This window comes from Aedes albopictus, chromosome 2 (assembly GCF_035046485.1).
Source record: "Aedes albopictus strain Foshan chromosome 2, AalbF5, whole genome shotgun sequence".
NCBI classification, from domain to species: domain Eukaryota; kingdom Metazoa; phylum Arthropoda; class Insecta; order Diptera; family Culicidae; genus Aedes; species Aedes albopictus.
The window spans coordinates 501303593-501320939 of record NC_085137.1 but is presented as its reverse complement, the minus strand read 5'-3'; the positions used below and the strand labels follow the sequence as shown (position 1 = coordinate 501320939).

The window sequence follows — 17347 nt, the reverse complement described above, 5'->3', positions numbered from 1 at the left end:
TAAATAAATATGGGTTATTTATTTCATTTATCTTCGAAATATATTCCAGCAATTCCCACAAGTAGAACTGTTATCTCTTCAAACCATTAGTATCATCTCGAAGCGAAGTAGTAGCTGTTACGTAGAGCCTGCTCTGCGTTGAATACACGATTTCAACACTTCACAGCTCGAGGAGACAAATCAGCTCAGGGTCTTAAAAATTAAGTAAAAGAATGCCATAGTTGTAAAACCCAGAATATCTCCTGATCACTTCTTAGTTCTTGTGTTCCCTTCTTGCCTTAAGTTTGGAAATGACAACTATTGATTTAGCAAAATCATTTATCTATCTATCTATCTATCTTTTAGCCCACCCAACTTCCAAAATAGCCTAATAACAGCTAATGGAGCTAAATTATTCTTAAAAGAGGTTTATGCTACTCTTATAAATCAAAATGTTTGTTGTGAATGGATGAAGTTTTGATATTCATCCATTCATTCGCTCAGAATCTTTTCAAAGTATTCGTTGAGCAAACTACTGGACTTGAGAAATCCCTAAACAGCTTTTGTGAAGCTTAGTGAAGTTGTATCTAAAAAGACAGGGACCTAGAGGGATTTCAGAAGACCTTTTCGAATGGGTAATTAAAGGATTCGCAGATTCTAAAAAAAACACAGATCTTTTTCGTGCTTTTTCTTAAAAAAATGGATTATCGCTGAAGAATTCCTGAAATGTGAAACAAATTGCTGCAAAAATGAGAAATTACTGGAGACATCGCAGGAGATGCTCATGGAGATTTTTAGAATTTTTCCTGAAGAATATCTGAATAAACCTCAACAAGAAGCCCTAGGAGATGCTAAGTAGACATTTTTGTTGGAACCAATTTTCTGACATGTTAGCTTAAAACAACTAGAAGAATTCCCGAATCATTCTATGGAGTGTACGGTGCTCCCCAGACCGTTATTATGAAATAAAAATCTCCATCCAATCGGTGCCCACCATTTCCCTACAAACAAAAGTAGCTGCCTAACAGTTTATGGAGCAAACGCTCTTGGAAGAATGCTCTCTTAAACTCTTATACAGCAAATATGTTAGTTGGGTTGTTTTCTTTGACTATCATGCAAATCGTAGGGCCCGTTTTTGAGTTACGCTTTTTCAAAGAGTGTTGTCGTAAACCGGAAAACGGTTCTCTGAACATTTTTACGGAACTTCACCGTAATTAACCCATCCGGCAGGGAATCCGCCCAACTCAGCGCACAACAACACCACCGTCTTCGTACACATCAATTTTTAGACTGAATTCAAAGCCCTATATTGAAAAAAAAAAACATTTTATAACGATTTTGATGAAATATTTTCACGAAGAATCGTTTTGCGCTGAGTATCAGTTGTGTATAACATGCTTTTGGCTGTTTTGTTAATGAAAAGGTGAACATTTGAGTGACATGAATAGGTGAATATTTTTTGGTAAATATTACAATAAATTCAGAACATCTAGGTTAGCTTCCACTTAGAATGAAACGCGTAAAAAATACAAGAAAAGGAAAATACAAAAATATGTATATACCTAATACACGATAATGGATAATGAGGAAATTTAAATGTTATTTCAACAGTTAGAGGAAAAAATCTAGAAGAAAATTAAAGCTTTGAAATTCATTGAACACACATCTATATGGCTGATTTTCTATTGTAAATTGCAGGTGTGTGTTGAATACATTGAACCAATAACATAAAAATCATGTTTTACATGGAAACAATTTACATGTCCACTCTGGGACCTATTACAATTATGTCATGTATATTCGTTATTTTCAAAATATAGAAAAGTTCCTTAACTGCCTTAAATCAAACCCAATTTGCCTCATTGCATTTTATTGTGTTGTCAGGAATAAATATATTTTCTGCACAAACCATGCACAAGTGCCATCATCGCTCACCAGATGGAAAATGAGCGGTTTCCAAGCTTTCCACGTGTAGTTTCGTTCAGTTTCCTTTAGCCATCCAGAGCACGAAAGTGGATGAAATCAGGGGTGTGATGAAATACAAGAAACAAAGCGGATGATTTTTAGGGGAATATACATTAATTTGCTCACATTTAAGGTATCACCATGGTGGCAATAGGCTTCCAGAAGGTTCCAAACACCTTCACAGCCCTATAAAAACGGGACCCCTCCAGAGCATTAGAGACAATCCATTTCGACCTGGAAAAGGGTCAAGAAAAAGAATAAAACATTTAGTACCGTCATTAAGGCGGCCCACACTTATATGAAAAACAAAAATTTCGAAAAATGCCAAGGCTTACCACCTAAATCAGTTGTTTTAGACTCCCAGAATCTACGTTCAAAATTTGAGCAAAATCGATTAAGCCTAAGATGGCGCTCAAAACGCTTGAAGTTTGTATGGGAAAACTTGGCAAAATGTATGCAGAAATTTCAAGTTTTCGAATTCTGCCACTAGGCGGCGCTGTAAGCGTTCAATAATCAAACCCTTTGGTATTATTATAGGTGACTATATGCCAAACAACTTTGTCGAAGACCGCAAAGTGATCCAACGTCTGTGAAAAAAGCTTTACCCTAGGTGTTTACTAGTGTTATTGAACACTTACAGCGCCACCTAGCGGCAAAATTCGAAAACCTAAAATTTTTGCCTACATTTAGCAAAGTTTTTCCATACAAACTTCAAGCGTTTTGAGCGCCCCCTTAGGCTTGATCGATTTTGATCAAGTTTTGAACGTAGATTCTGGGAGTCCAAAACAACCGATTTAGGAGGTAAGACTTGACATTTTCCGATTTTTTTGTTTATCATATAAGTGTGGGCCACCCTAACCGTCATACGTGGTTACTTGCAACAGCGATGTAACTTGCAACACGATGACATACATTAAATGTGAACTATTTTCTCATTAAAAATGAAAGCTAGCATGTTCCACTATTCCGGTTATGAAAATTATCAATACAAAAGATCGTTTCAGTGAAAAAATAAGTTTTGTTTCTTTGTTTATTATTTAGCTACACTGTTAAAATGATTTGCTCATTTTATGCCATAAAAACATGCATGAAAATCGTGCTTTACGCGGAGAGACGAAACAACCCAAAAGTGAGTTCTTTCCACCCAACTTCGGGGTTGCGTGCGTCAAGCCAATTTTGAGTTGATGGAATCGATGTTTTTGTTGGGTTGTTCCCGCTTGCTTCCATGTGAAAAAAATACCTAATTTTAAGTTTTTTCCAACCAACCGAAATTTTGACTAGGTTGTATTCACTCAAATTTGAGTACTGTGCTAGAAACTCAGTGTTGGCTTGACGCACGGAACTGCAAAAGTTGGGTTGTTTCTCTCTTCACTCTCTGACAACAATAGAAAGAGCGCATGAAAAGGAAGATGAAAAAGAACTCAAAATTGAGTTTAAATGTACCTAATTTTGAGTTTTTCAGTTTCTCCGTGTAGATCTCTTTTATTTTATGGTAAGTTCGATAGGTCTGATGACTTCGCTTGCAGGTAGGGTATTTAATAGTAAGTTCAGCTGAAAGAAAAAAGTTTGATAAACTTATCGACTAAGTAATGAATAAAATCATTATCAGACACAACAGCCACTATGGGGTAACTTGCAACAGTTGAAAATCACAAAATTTTGTATATTTTATTTTCATTTCACAATATTTCTGATAGAAATGGATCATTTATTAATTGGTCTGCAAAACGGCAAAGGCAGCCATTAGGGGACTGAAGAACAACAAGGCTGCTGGGAAGGACGAACTCCCGGACGAGCTTCTCAAGCACGGTAGTTAGCAGTTGTATCAACTCTTACACCGTATTATATTGAAGATATGGGTGGAGGAAGAATTGCCTGCTAGTTGATTGGATGGTCTCATTTGCCCTCTTTTCAAGAAAGGGCATCGACTAGAGTGCGCGAATTACAGAGGAATAACATTCCTCAATTCAGCGTACAAAATTTCGTCCGGAGTTCTGTTCCACATGCTGAGGCCGATTGAGGAGTCCTTCGTCGGCGAATATCAGGCAGGATTTCGTGAGGGCCGATCAACGACGGACCAGATGTTCACCCTGTGGCAAATTCTCGAAATTTCGAGAGTACAACTTGCAGACCCATCATCTGTTTATTGATTTCAAGGCGGCGTACGATTCAGTAAAGAGAAACGAGTTATGGCAGATTATAATCGAACATGGATTTCCGGCGAAGCGGATTAGACTGATTCGTGCGACGCTGGACGGATCGAAATCAAGTGTACGGGTTGCGGATGAAACCTGTGACGGACTGAAGCAGGGCGATGCTCTTTCGAACTTACTGTTCAACATAGCACTGGAAGGAACGATAAGGAGAGCTGGTGTGCACAGGAGCGGAACCATTGTCCCGAAGTTACATATGCTCCTGGGCTTTGCGGACGATATCGACATCATCGGAATCGACCGTCGGGCCGTGGAAGAGGCGTGCGTACCTTTTAAGAGGGAGACTGCGAGGATTGGACTTACGATCAACACCACAAAGACTAAGTACATGATTGCTGGTGTTCAACGATGAATGATTAACCTGGGCTTGTTAGGGGAATATCTGTAAGTAAAAAGAAAATCGGGTTAAGTACTGTTCCTTTGAATTCCACTAAGAATTTGCATCCTTTGACAGATACGTATTTTGACCTCAACTGTAAGGTCGTCTTCAGTGTCTTGTACTTGACTCGACTCAAGTACAAGACACTGAAGACGACCTTACAGTTGAGGTCGAAATACGTATCTGTCAAAGGATGCAAATTCTTAGTGGAATTCAAAGGAACAGTACTTAACCCGATTTTCTTTTTACTTAATCCCTGAATGCTGTATTCAACTGTTCTATTGTGCGGGTATTACGTTATCGAACATGTCGGTTTGGAACGTTCGTGCCGCAAACAGTCCCAAAAATCGTCACCATTTGCCTTTACGTCTGGCGTCACAGTCAAATGTGTCAAAAGTGACAGAGTGACACGTGCTTTTTACGCTGGCTCACTCACATTTCATCTTCGCTCTCTTTCTTTTTTACAACGATGACAGCAGAAGGTCGCGTAATAATCAGGGTAGTTTGTGTAAAAGTGACAACAAGGAGACTTAATTTGACGAGATTCGTTGAAAAGGGCGTTTTGGACGTATCGATTTTAATTAGGTATTCTGCTCCTCAAACCTCGTACCCTGAATAAGCAGTATCGGTGTTCGAAAGTTACGCGTTCCGTTTAGACTGTTGATGGGCACACACGGATTGTTATAGCGTATTCCTTCGCAAAGGTACCGTGAAACGACTGTGGGTTTTGTCATCCTGATCACCGTTGATTAATCATCGTGATAGCTGTGAACAAGAGTGCGGCTGGAATCAGTAAGTATTTGGTCTAGTCTCCACATGACACCACATCAACCGTGCTGCCACCAACATTTGGTGACTCCAGAGAGGAGCTAGTGCCACCAACAGAAAAACCATTATATTAAAAAAAATACTTTTTCGATATTTTTTTAGTAAAATATGTATCCAGTATAATTCGTCCGAGGGGTCTATCTAACAAAACTTCTGTAAAATTGCTCAGAAAGTCTTTGAAAAATCCTATAAATAATCGCTGATTGGTAGTGTAAGCATTGAATTCGCATTTAAATTGAAATCGCTATTAGTAACCCATCGAGTAGAACTCACTCTCTTGCTCGAGCGCCGAGCATCGTGCCTGTGTGAGCCGATGACCAATGTCCACCGAAGTAGTGGTCATCATTAGTAGAGTAAGCGAAGGAGAAGTGTATATAGTGAGAACAGTTGAAATTATACCTCGGTTCGAACCACATGTTTTGTGTTGTCGGTCGTGTGCGGGAAGTAATTAGTGCGGCGTTTCCCCGTGATTCCCAGAGGTGAATTAACGTGAACTTCCCACGTATATCCGAAAAGGGCCCTAGTCCCGAAGTGCCGGTATCTAGTGCGCGCGTGTGCTTCAAGTCTACCTTTGGGAAGAAAGGTGACCGAGCAGGGATCAGTAGTGAATCATTTCGCCAACATCGGGCGAAGGTGCAATTTTGCACCAAGTTCCAGCATTCAGCCATCAAGTGACATCACCCGTAGGTGAATCTCCATCGTAAGCCGATCTTCTGGGCCGTCTGCTGCCAGACGGAGGAAAATCCTTCGACAAGGAACGGGTAAGCCCCATCAATCGCATAGAACATTATTTTCTTACACGGAGAAAAATTTCGTTCGTTTGAAACAAAAATATTTTTATGTTTATTCGGTAAAGTGATAAAATGTTTAAAACTAGTATTTTAATTTTTAAAACTTACTCAATTACACATTTATCTCGACAATACCCATTGAGGAGCCCCCCGTTCCGCCGACGAGAACATAAACAAAACTCACAAGTTCTAGCTGCAACATCAAACAAGGTTTCCTCCTGCAAAAAAAGGCAAGGTTCACCGAAATCCGAAATCCCGTTGTTTTCGGGAGCGTTTGTTATCTAATACACACGAAAAGAAAATTCCTTAATAAATTTATTAGAAAATGTTATACATTTTTGCCTTTTCGTTTGCCCAATGAAAATTATGCAAAATCTTTTTAAATCCTATAACAAAGACGTTATGAAAAGTATAAGCTTGTCTTATACATTTCGTGAACTTTTTCTAATGATGTTCATTTGGCGCATTATACAAGGTATATGAGAAAATTAATGAAATATACTATTTTTTGTTTTGATCAATGATCCTCATTTTGAAATATATTTTTTATTTCAAAGTAAAAAATATTTTAACATAGCGTATGATCGTTCTTCAGTGTTTATTATTTAAAAAAAATACGGCATAAAATAAGAAATACATTGTCGCAGATGTGGTAAAACCTAGAAAATCTTCACGGGCAGTAGCCACGACTCCGATTCGTGACTGGTAAACCCAGTTACGATTACAGTCGTCGGCACCGACGGGTTGATGATCGGGACCATGCTGTTCGAGTCCTCCTGCTTCATCATCTCATTGGTCTCCGGACCAACTTCGAATGTTCTGCTCGGAGGACACTTCCGGAACTCAGTTATCACTGTGCTCACGTTTCTTCTCGTGCATATTGATTGAGATGATACAACGAAACTGCAATCGCCGCAGACGCTTCATCGAATGCGTACGATAACAGCTATTCTGTTGCGCACGGGCTTGGTGGGGAATGGCCACTTCTTCGACGATGCGTCGAGTCGTCAACCCGGAGTCAACAAGTATTAATTCCATCGGTATCTTACCTGAAAGCAAAAAAGCATCACTAAATAATGTAATTAAACTATTTTATTTTTACCTTACCGCAAGATATCTCCGGGAAGAACAACGAACTTTTCTTTGTTTACTGGCTTTTCTGCACCGAGTGCCATGCTGGAAATTTTCAATCCCAATTATTATCGAAAGTATAAGTTTTGCCTAATATATTTTCGCCATTAGACAAAACTTATACTTTCCAATAGGATGCGTTATACGCTTCATTAGGTTTTGTTTTGAAGTTAATAATGTGAGGAAATGAAGTTTATTTGTTAGAGTGGAATGCAATGTATAATCCAAATCTAATAATTAAAATCATTACTTTTCTTTTCGTGCAGGATGCGGCAGGAAAAAATGCGAAAAGTTCAAGGCACTATTACACGCTAAATATGGGATATATATGACTATTTTTTCATGACAGTGTATCAGTGAATGTCTATATTCTAGCACTGAAAATTAAAAATGAACGTATTTGATGTTTAACATGTGATAATGTAGGCCTAATAAGCGGATATCAATAAACTGCGCGCCCAATGGTCATTAAACAAAATGACTATAACAGTAACAAAATTAGCTCAAATTCGATGAACAACCAGACCACACTGATCCAGAGCCATGTAGTTTCACATACCAAATAAGTACATATATTTGATGATATTGTAGAGAAAATCAAAAAAATTGTTTTATCAGATGCGAAATTTAGCGACCTGTGTGATTTTCTGCGGTTTGAAAATTCTGGTTGTCTTCATCTTCAGGCGCCGCCCTGTAAAGGTTAGTGACCAAAATGGGAAATTTTTTAATTAACTTTTCAGAAAACTAGCCTATTATGGATCATGGAACGTTGAAACATGGATTGGTTAATGTCAAATGGTCGAAAATGAGGTTTGAAGTTGAAAAACACTTTCGCATTTTTTCCTGCCGCAAACTGTAGATGTAAACATGATGTTGGCATTTGAAAGTACAACCCGGGAGGTGGGTTTTTCCTGCGATGGAAATGACTTTATAAATTTAATAGGAAAACAAATATTTCCGTAGGGCCGACCTGCCCCAAAAAACAAAAATATTTACATTTATTTCTAACATAATCTGTCAGAAGATGCATTTTTGTTTCAAATATGGATTGCATTTGCTTCAAATGTGACATTCAATTTGCTCCAAACAGTTTTATTTTTGTGGCCTGAACAAATTGACAATTTATTTGAATTTACCTAAAATATTTTTGATTTTAACATAGTTTTTTCTGCGTGTGTTAGTTGAAAACAGCCCACCCTAAAAAGATCAGGTCTCTCTGCTGGGCTATACTTTTTCCTGGGTTTATTGCACTGTTTTTTTTAAGTATTTTTAGTTGGAAAACTGAATACAAGGTGCTGGAAATAAATCCATAAATTTTATCTTCTACAGGTACTACGTTTTCTAAAGAAACAATCAAATCCAAAATGAAAAAAAAAATCAGATTTTCCCAGAAAATTCACATGTAAAGTTTTTCATTTTCTAAGGAATATGCCTATGAATTCCTGAATAACCACCAAAACAAACTAAATAAATGCTTAAAATCCACATTCTTCAGAAAATAAGTAGCATATTTACAAAGATTTTTACCTTGATTTTACTACAAATTTGGTAATCGTAGAAGGAGATGAGCAAAGATGAATGTAGAAATTGAAACATAAATATAAGAACATTCAAAATGATGAGTTATGTTTTAATAGAACGCACTTTTAACGTTTTTTAAATTTTCGGGAAATCCCGGGAATTACGGAAAAATAGCCCGGGATTTGGGAATATTTAGATTTCGGGATTTTTTGTCTCACCGGGCAAGACCCTCTAACTCAGAATTGGAACTTAAGCGTAAAAACAATGAAAAATAAAATTTTGAAGAAAGAAAAAATGCTTCAGAATCTTACTTTTCCTCCATACATTATTATATTATTCAATTGAATGATTGAGATATTTTATTTCTGAATTTCATTTTTTACGCCAGAAGCCAGAAGTTGGTTCTTTCAATATCTGATTTGAATATAATATTCAGTTCATGCTTTGCTCAGGTTTACAAAACTACCAAAATTCTCAACATATTTCCAAAACCAACTTCTGGCTTCTGGCGTAAAAAATGAAATTCAGAAATAATATCACTCAATCATATTTCTCTAAAGAAATGTAGACGCTTTTCTATAAAAAAAAGCTTTATCAATTCTGCAGTTTAATCAGAACAAGTCATATCGAATTCCAGAACCTCATTTTTTGTGAATTCTGCTAGGAAAAAACAGCATTAATTATCCCACTAACTCCACGAAGAATATCTTCGAAAATTTTCGTGAGAAATAAAAAAGCATATTCAGCAGGCACTTTTTGACATTTCATATTGCAGAGTTTTGATTCTGTGATGAATTTATTAAGGGTTTCCTCCAGAATTGGATTGATTAGTGCATAAAATATTGGAATTTTTCATAACTTTATAGGAAAAAGCAATTTTTGAGCATAAAACATTGAGCTCCTATACGTTTGTTTTGAAAGTCATATACCTAAATAAACCTGTTGTTCGGATGATCAAACCAAATTTTTGTAGCAGCCGTTAATTCGTGTAGCAGCTCAAACTGTAAATTTTGTTTTTATTATTATTTTCCTCAACATACAAATTAACTATTCAACTTACAATACTTGGTTTAGAATTCCCACAAGCATCTCAATTTTCTCGAGTTTCTCGAGACCACTCCAACAATGCGACCTTAAATTTTATAATACAAATTATTTTATCTTATGTGCACTCCTATTTGATCACTTACGAATCCAGAACACTTCACAACTTCCAGCACTATCACTTCACTTCTCAATTTTCAGAATCCTATTTCAACAAACTATGAAACTCTAATTTTGATCCTACATTATCATCCCACTGTTTATCTTTGTTATTGTTTTTAATTCTCTCCCACTTTCTCTCGTCCATCGAAGAAACTTTACTACGTTTGCGACTCGACCGCTGACCGCCCGTTAGAGCGGTCGTGCTGTCCAGCGTTGTCGTAACATCTGTGTTAACTTTAATTTGTCAGTTTAAAGATCACTATGTCCATTTCTAAAAACCATTGTTGTATACCTTTTTACTCTACACACTCTTTTAGAAAAACGGTTGTTTGTGTTTTGAAGTTCTTTAATACATCTAGGGATTAAAAAATGCAAATTAACAGTTATGTCACAGACAAACAGACGTAACATTTTTCAAAACGGATTGGCACATGCATTTAACGATCAATTCAAATTTCATTTGATTTGCGCGATTATTCCACCAGATGCGCTAGTGTTCGATCGCTTTGACGTTTGCCAGTATACACGTTGCTGAATGATGCAAACGAAAATTACAGGTTATTTGTGTAGTAGTGTGCGTGTCAGCAAAACGTCAAATCGAAATCCATCATGGCCGACAGTGTCGCGCGCGGTTCTACGAACAGGTGGCAGTGTGCTCATGAAAATGACACCGGGCAAAAGTATTTGATGTATTTCTCCTAAGAGTTACGTCTGTTTGTCTGTGGTTATTTAATCAACGAGTTGCAAAAAGATGATTTTTTCAATACATTTTTTTTCGTACATTTTTTCGTACATTTATCCAACGAGGCTTGCCGAGTGAACATTATGCATCTATTTTTGATTATGTAACTCATTTCAGTTGCATAATGAACCAGTACGGAAAAGTATATCAATATCATACTGAAACGAGTAACATAAAGTTGAAATTATGATACTGAATATGTAGCATTAAAATACATATATAGAAACAGCTTTAAAGTTCATTCTACATCACTATCCCCTATTGCCCAACACTGACTCATATCGAACGCTTTCGCTCTCTCAAATCCTGTCGCTCTATCAACTGCGTCTCTCTCAGTAGGGTGGAAAACTCACCTCCCACAGATCAACCACCCATCTGAATCGTTGCGCTGAGAAGCATGTACAATCGCATAGTGGGCATAGAGAATAGGGAAAATTGGAAAAATCGCGACGGCCACCGCCGACCGACCTGCCACTGCACTACTCAGCAGGCCAGTCAGTGTGATGTAGAGATCAGAACGAGAAACACGACCACGCCGACGGACGACGACAACGACGGTTCAAGCCAGACAGTTGAAAGCTGCCAACAAGAGCATCCCAACCACTGCTGCTGCTTCTGCTGCTATCATCCTAATTTTACGTGTGTGCTAGTGTGTATTTGTGCCAAGAACGACGGAATAGAACGGAAAATCCGTCTCTCTTCTAGAATACGCGCCGTAAAGCATTTTCCTTTCGGGTTTCCACACATGAAAGAAGCGTCTCAGACAGGATAAATTCGCCTCCCGTTCGTCCCGTGTCTAGCGCGTGTAGTTCAGTGCAGGAGAAAATCGATTCAGTTCAAAGGTGCCGACGGTGAAAAAAAGCAGAGGACGCAAAAGGAGTTTTCCCCGTTCTTTTTAGAGGAAAATCTCAGTAGACTGCGACTTCGGCTTGGCTTGGCTTGGCATACTTGATAGTTGGGTGTCTAATTTTAAAAGCAGATAATTTTCCTCGTTACTACATGTAGTGCAAGTGTATCCAAGCAAGCGTCGTGGTCGTCGGTCACAGTGAACCACCGGGCGGGTGAAAAATTAAAAATAAATAACGACAAAAAATCGATCCCCACAGGAAGTGTCATGACCAGTGCGAAAAAGGATGGAAGGAAAGGAATGGCCATCGCCGTGTGAATATTGTCTCCTCTATGCGTGACACCGCCGGAGGGAAGAAACGAAAAGCAAAGCTCTCTGAAAAGTGAAAAAAGGAGGGGCAATAGCAATTTCTCTGTGATTCTTAGTTTAAAAATACGAAAAATTCAGATAGCGTGACGACACATACGACAACAGTAGCACAAAAGCAAGAAAAAAGTGAGTGATTTTTTGCTGCCTCTCATCATTATCATCGGCCGAGTAAAGTGACAGTGAAATTCACACCAAAAGCAAGGAAACAACACATAAACCCACTGCTGTGATCACCACCATCCTAGTCATCAATCCAAGGCAGCCATGACGACCCAGCAGCCCGCTAGCATGGCCGCGTCCAGCGCGGCAAACACCCAGCGTATGGGCTCGATAGTGCTTAAAAGCCTGTCGATCCTGCTAGGGCTGTTCTTCATCTTTATCGGGCTGATGAAACTTACGCCACACATCAGCAAGGACCTGCATAGGGATTTGGTAAGTGATTGTGAGTAGCGTGTGTAAGTGGTGTCTTGGTGTGGGTGTGGCTATGGCACAATCGGCGCGTGAATTTTGTAAACACAGGCAGTAATGGTGGCAGTGCACTTCAAGGTTCCGGTCGGTGCACCTTTGTTGACAAGATTTATATCGAGTACATTCTTACCTATGTATGTTAGTAACCCTATCGGGTCGCTTCGAAGGCGGATATATGTACAATGCGACTTCAAATAGTCTCTAGGCTTATGGTCATTTCAATGTTTTTGAAAGAAGCTTTTTTTCTGTAAATGTGCGAGCATTCATATTTTCAGAGTATGGTACCTATTGTAAGGAGATTGATTTAGGTGAAGATACGAAGAGGCCACTCCTCGAATATTCAAGAGCACAAATTTGAAGATCCGAATGAAGGTTTGCGCTGAAAAGTTGATCGTTTGGTTGCCTGCTAGTGATGATCAATCGATCAAATTTTCAGCGCAAAATGACATTCGGTTCTTAAGATTTCTGCTCTTTAAAATTCGAGATATGGCTTCGTCATATCTTCACCAAGGTGTGGTTTCGGTGAATATAGAACGAAGCCACACCTTGAATTTTCAAAAGCACAAATCTGAGGAACCAAACATCGCACCGAGCTGAAAAGTTGATCGATTGGTCACCCGCTGCTGGTGACCAATCGATCAACTTTACAGCTCAGTGCGATACTTGGTTCTTCAGATTTGTGCTTTTCAAAATTCAAGGTTTGGCTTCGTTCTATATTCACCTTGTATCTTATAAGACTTGAGTTTTCTTTATTATGGCATAGCTTACTTACTAAACAAATCTCAGCCTACTACAATATTTTGCAGTCAAGCTTAGGGTCTGTTCCAATTGAAGAATAAAAATTAATTTTCATTTAAACTTGACAGTTCGATACACTAGTTTACAGCATTTTTGAACTCGGTAAGCTGATGATCGTTTTTGGTGTAGAATCATGCCCTGAGTTCGAAAACGCGAAGGAAAAAAATTACAGTAGAGCGGAATTTTTTTCGACTTTCCATACAAGGTTGATGATTTGAAATCGATTGTTGTTCTATTTTTAAGCAAAGTCGCTCACTTCACACATTTCATTCTCCGTAATCAATGCTCTGATTGAGCTGAATTTTTTACTGTATCTCGCCTACATATGATATGTCAAAAAAACGTTGAGAAAGAATTTTTAAATTGTTTTTTTCTTATTAAAAAAAATACATTTCTTCATATATGTTTGGAAATTTTGATCAAATTTAAGGAGATCGTTCCCAAAACTCGCCAATATCTTGAATTTTATCAATCTGACGCAAAACCTGCATTCAGATGATCGAATGGTATTATATTCAGCTTTTAATTTATGGAAAAAGATTTAAAATTGGTTGAACAAAACGCAAGATATTTGAATTTTATTAAATTCCATATTTAAAAAAGTTGTGAAACTCGATATTGAGATAAAACTCAAAAACTGTTCTACTTTAAATTTTTTGAAGCACGGTTTCGAAATCAACGCTAAATTATGCTTCAAAAATTTTGGTCGTTGACAGAAGTTCACGACTTTCGTTTTATTTTGTAAACTAGTGTTACTGTTGTAAATAAATTTTAGTTATTAGTTGACCATAAATCAGATCACATCCGATGTGTTAATACGATTCGAAAATCGAATCTCGTATTCTCTGGTGCTCCAAGTCTCTATCATTATTGGATTGGCTACCAATAGCTCTCCAGAATGTCTTTAGTTCAAAAAAAGATATTTTTGAGGCAAAATAACCAAGATACCAGATTGGTTGATTTTTTTATAAATTTCCGCAATGGGTATTAAATGGCATATCTTACCAGAAATGCGATAATCTGGGGGAATATGGTAAAACGGGCATGATTATCATTCAAGCGGTCAAGTTTAACAGTTTCATTTATATCGACAGTGTATATGAACTTCATTGATCGAGTATTTTATGTTCATTACCGCTTCTGAAAATACATAAATGAGTATGTTAACGATACGTGCAGCCAATGAAACCACGGAGATCGCAGCAGTCCGCGAACGCGTGCGGGTGTGAAAATTTTCCGCTGTCATTTTTTTTCGTTTCCGTGAGTTTTTCGATTTACGATTATTTGAGCTAATATGGGAATGTGAAAATTCGGCCGATGATATGTCCGCGGATACGTTTCTACGGAGTGGAAGCCAGGGTGGCAATGTTATCTTGGTAACGAAATCCGCTGAAAGTGCTGAAAGTATCGTGCCACCGTGTGTCCGGTAGTCATAAAAGGTGCCTTGTAGTGATTCAATGGTCCAAACGTGAAAACATCCGCGACAAAGAAGTGCGAAAAGTGCGTTTACTGCATTTAGTTTACAGCCGCGGCTTGTTTGCCAGTGGAATTGAAGGAAAAACTCCTGCTGTTTCCCGCATCATTCCGATATCTCTGCGAGTTACATACGAAGAGTGTGCAAGTTTCGGTCGCTTCACCATGGTTCGAATCTAGATCATTTGGAAGACTCTTGGAGTTTTTATCTCGCGGTTCCGCTCTGTGTAAGATCAAGCATCGAAAGCAGGGAGAATTTTGATCAAATAATGCGTATTTGTTATTCGATATCGTGAGGTGACTGAGGGACGTGAAGGTGTCAAGCTAATGGATCCAGTTAACAACATTAGGCCCTTGGACGTCCGAAAAAATCACTTCTCAAACAGATCTACGGATGGATTATTGAAATTCGGTGAGAATGTTTCATGCTTCTTTTTTTCATTTATAATATGTATTTTCATAACAATATCATATCTTACACCATGGAGCGTTTGGTACGGTATGTCCACGCATCCTTCCTCCCCTGTAGATTCAAGAAGTGATTCGATTCTAAGCTGAAATAAATTGAAATCGAATCATTTCAAAGAATCATCTTTGCGGTAAACGCTACGCAGTAGGCCTGGCCGCTTTAACGCTTGTGACATATCTTCGATATGCTGCAAGCATCAATATTGACAAGAAAAATAATCGGGCGTAATCTAACCCGATTATTTTCCAGGATGCTTTCTTGTACTGGCTGCGTATGTGTTAGATTAGATTAGATTAGATTAGATACGTGCAGCCAATGAAACCACTTTTATTCGTTTCCCCGCACATGTTTGCATTAGAAAAGTATGACTTTGTAAACCGCATTCGTGGTTTTAAAAAGTTACAGAACTCTTTGACCTAATTTTCCCACTTTGCGATGTGGGTAATTCTCGCTGAGACCGGCCCACTATTTACTCCTTGTCTTCAAAAATGTTTAAGGTGGCTCGCTAAAAAGTAAGGAAAATGTATTTGGTTACTCAAATTGATGGACCCTCCGTTAGTTAGAGCCACAACCATGTTTGCAGACCCCTCGATTTTGGTCAAATGGTGGCTCATTTAAACCGTTATAATTCGAAAGTTTATCCAAAACCCACCTCAAAACGAATTGTTATTAAAAAAGAGGAAAGATATAGCTACTATTTACAATAATAAAAAGTTGGGTCGACCATATTGATTTTGGCCGCCATCTTGGATTTTTTTACCAGGGGCCTGCAGGGTCAGATCATCCAGTTGATCATCTGATAGCTCTTGGTAACCTGGAATATTTTTGTCTTATTTTTTCTATGTGATCTGAATCTTGAGATACAGAACATTGGAATTTCTATTACACACTAAAACCATCGAGCGCCTACTGATTAGATCCAGTAATACTTAGCTCATCATCTACTAGTTGCTTCACATGTACCGATTAACGTTGATTAAATTCAAAACATCCTGAGCAATACAGCGCAACCTAGATCACAGAGCCCTTGCTATTTTGAACAACTTTGTCTTCTGTGTAGATTGAATCGCGAGAGATATATGTGCAAAGTATCTAATACTCACTAGCGCCCCCTGGTGGATGGATGAAATTAGAATCATGCTGTACATTATCGAATGGACATTGTGGCCTTATCAACTTTAGCATAGATGATTTTTTACGTTCAATATTTATTGCACTTACTAACGCCATATGGCAGATAAATCCTAAATCATTTTAATTGAAAAACGTGTAATTGATTTACGTTTGTCGTTTTAAATTTTAATATTTCTTCGAACACACATCCTGTTTCGTACATTAATGAACGTAAAAGCACATGCAAACCGACGTAACAACTATAACTTTTTTTTTTGAAAATTCAGCGCTCTGTGTACAGTGTACACTACCACCACCTGATGACAATGTTGCACGAGTATGGTTTTGTGCAACAACGCCTACAGAATGCGCTAGAGTTAAACATCAAATCGCAAGGAAAACAATGCGCGTGCCTCTGAATGTGAGACTTTTAACTAAATAAATTCGAACCAACCGTTAAAAGGCATGGTTGATGGAGTTACGCTTGTGTGACGTCTGCTTGTCTGTGGTGAATGTATCATACCGTTAACATAAATAGATTATCGATTCGAGCGTGTTTTGAATTCGATTTTTTGAAATAAATTGAAATTGTCTCAAAACTGTCATGGTTAACTAGTATTTTATGAGTTACTGAAACTACAGGAGATACATACAAGTTATATAAATACTTAATCCACACAAATCTATCTCGAAGTCATTGTATACATATTGCTCCGACGAATCAAGAAGAAATTGTTCGTTTATCGTTTTCCTTTGTAACCGATTTTTAACAGATTATTTAGCTGCTCTATGTATTTTCTGTATGTTCAACCCGTCAGCTGATGTTCTTTCCCATTTTTGCAAAAAACCATGCTGACGTAATATTGTCATTTTGCGCAAATCCACCGAAAATGTGTTGACCCACTAGCATCACCGGATTGGAACAAACAGAAAACCGCATGTGAACGAGCGCACTAGGGGGATCAGCTGAAAGTCTCACTCTACATATAACAATGTTGTCAAGCGTAGTATTCAGCGCGTGAAAAGTGCAACATTGCGCAATCTTAAGATTACTC

At 38.0% G+C, this 17347-nt stretch overlaps 1 protein-coding gene across 3 annotated transcripts in view; it reads left to right on the top strand.

Moving 5' to 3' along the window:
• Positions 1-11242: 11242 nt before the first annotated feature.
• Positions 11243-17347, top strand: part of LOC109409553 (novel acetylcholine receptor chaperone) — a 59609-nt gene continuing 53504 nt past the window's right edge. The window contains exons 1-2 of one of the 3 annotated variants that reach the window (XM_019682993.4): positions 11243-11597; positions 11862-12403. In XM_019682993.4, coding sequence (XP_019538538.1) covers positions 12236-12403 — 168 coding nt within the window. In that variant the 5' untranslated portion in view covers positions 11243-11597; positions 11862-12235. Of the gene's footprint in view, positions 12404-17347 lie in introns of all 3 variants that reach the window. The other 2 variants (XM_019683002.4, XM_062854416.1) reach the window with 2 other exon arrangements.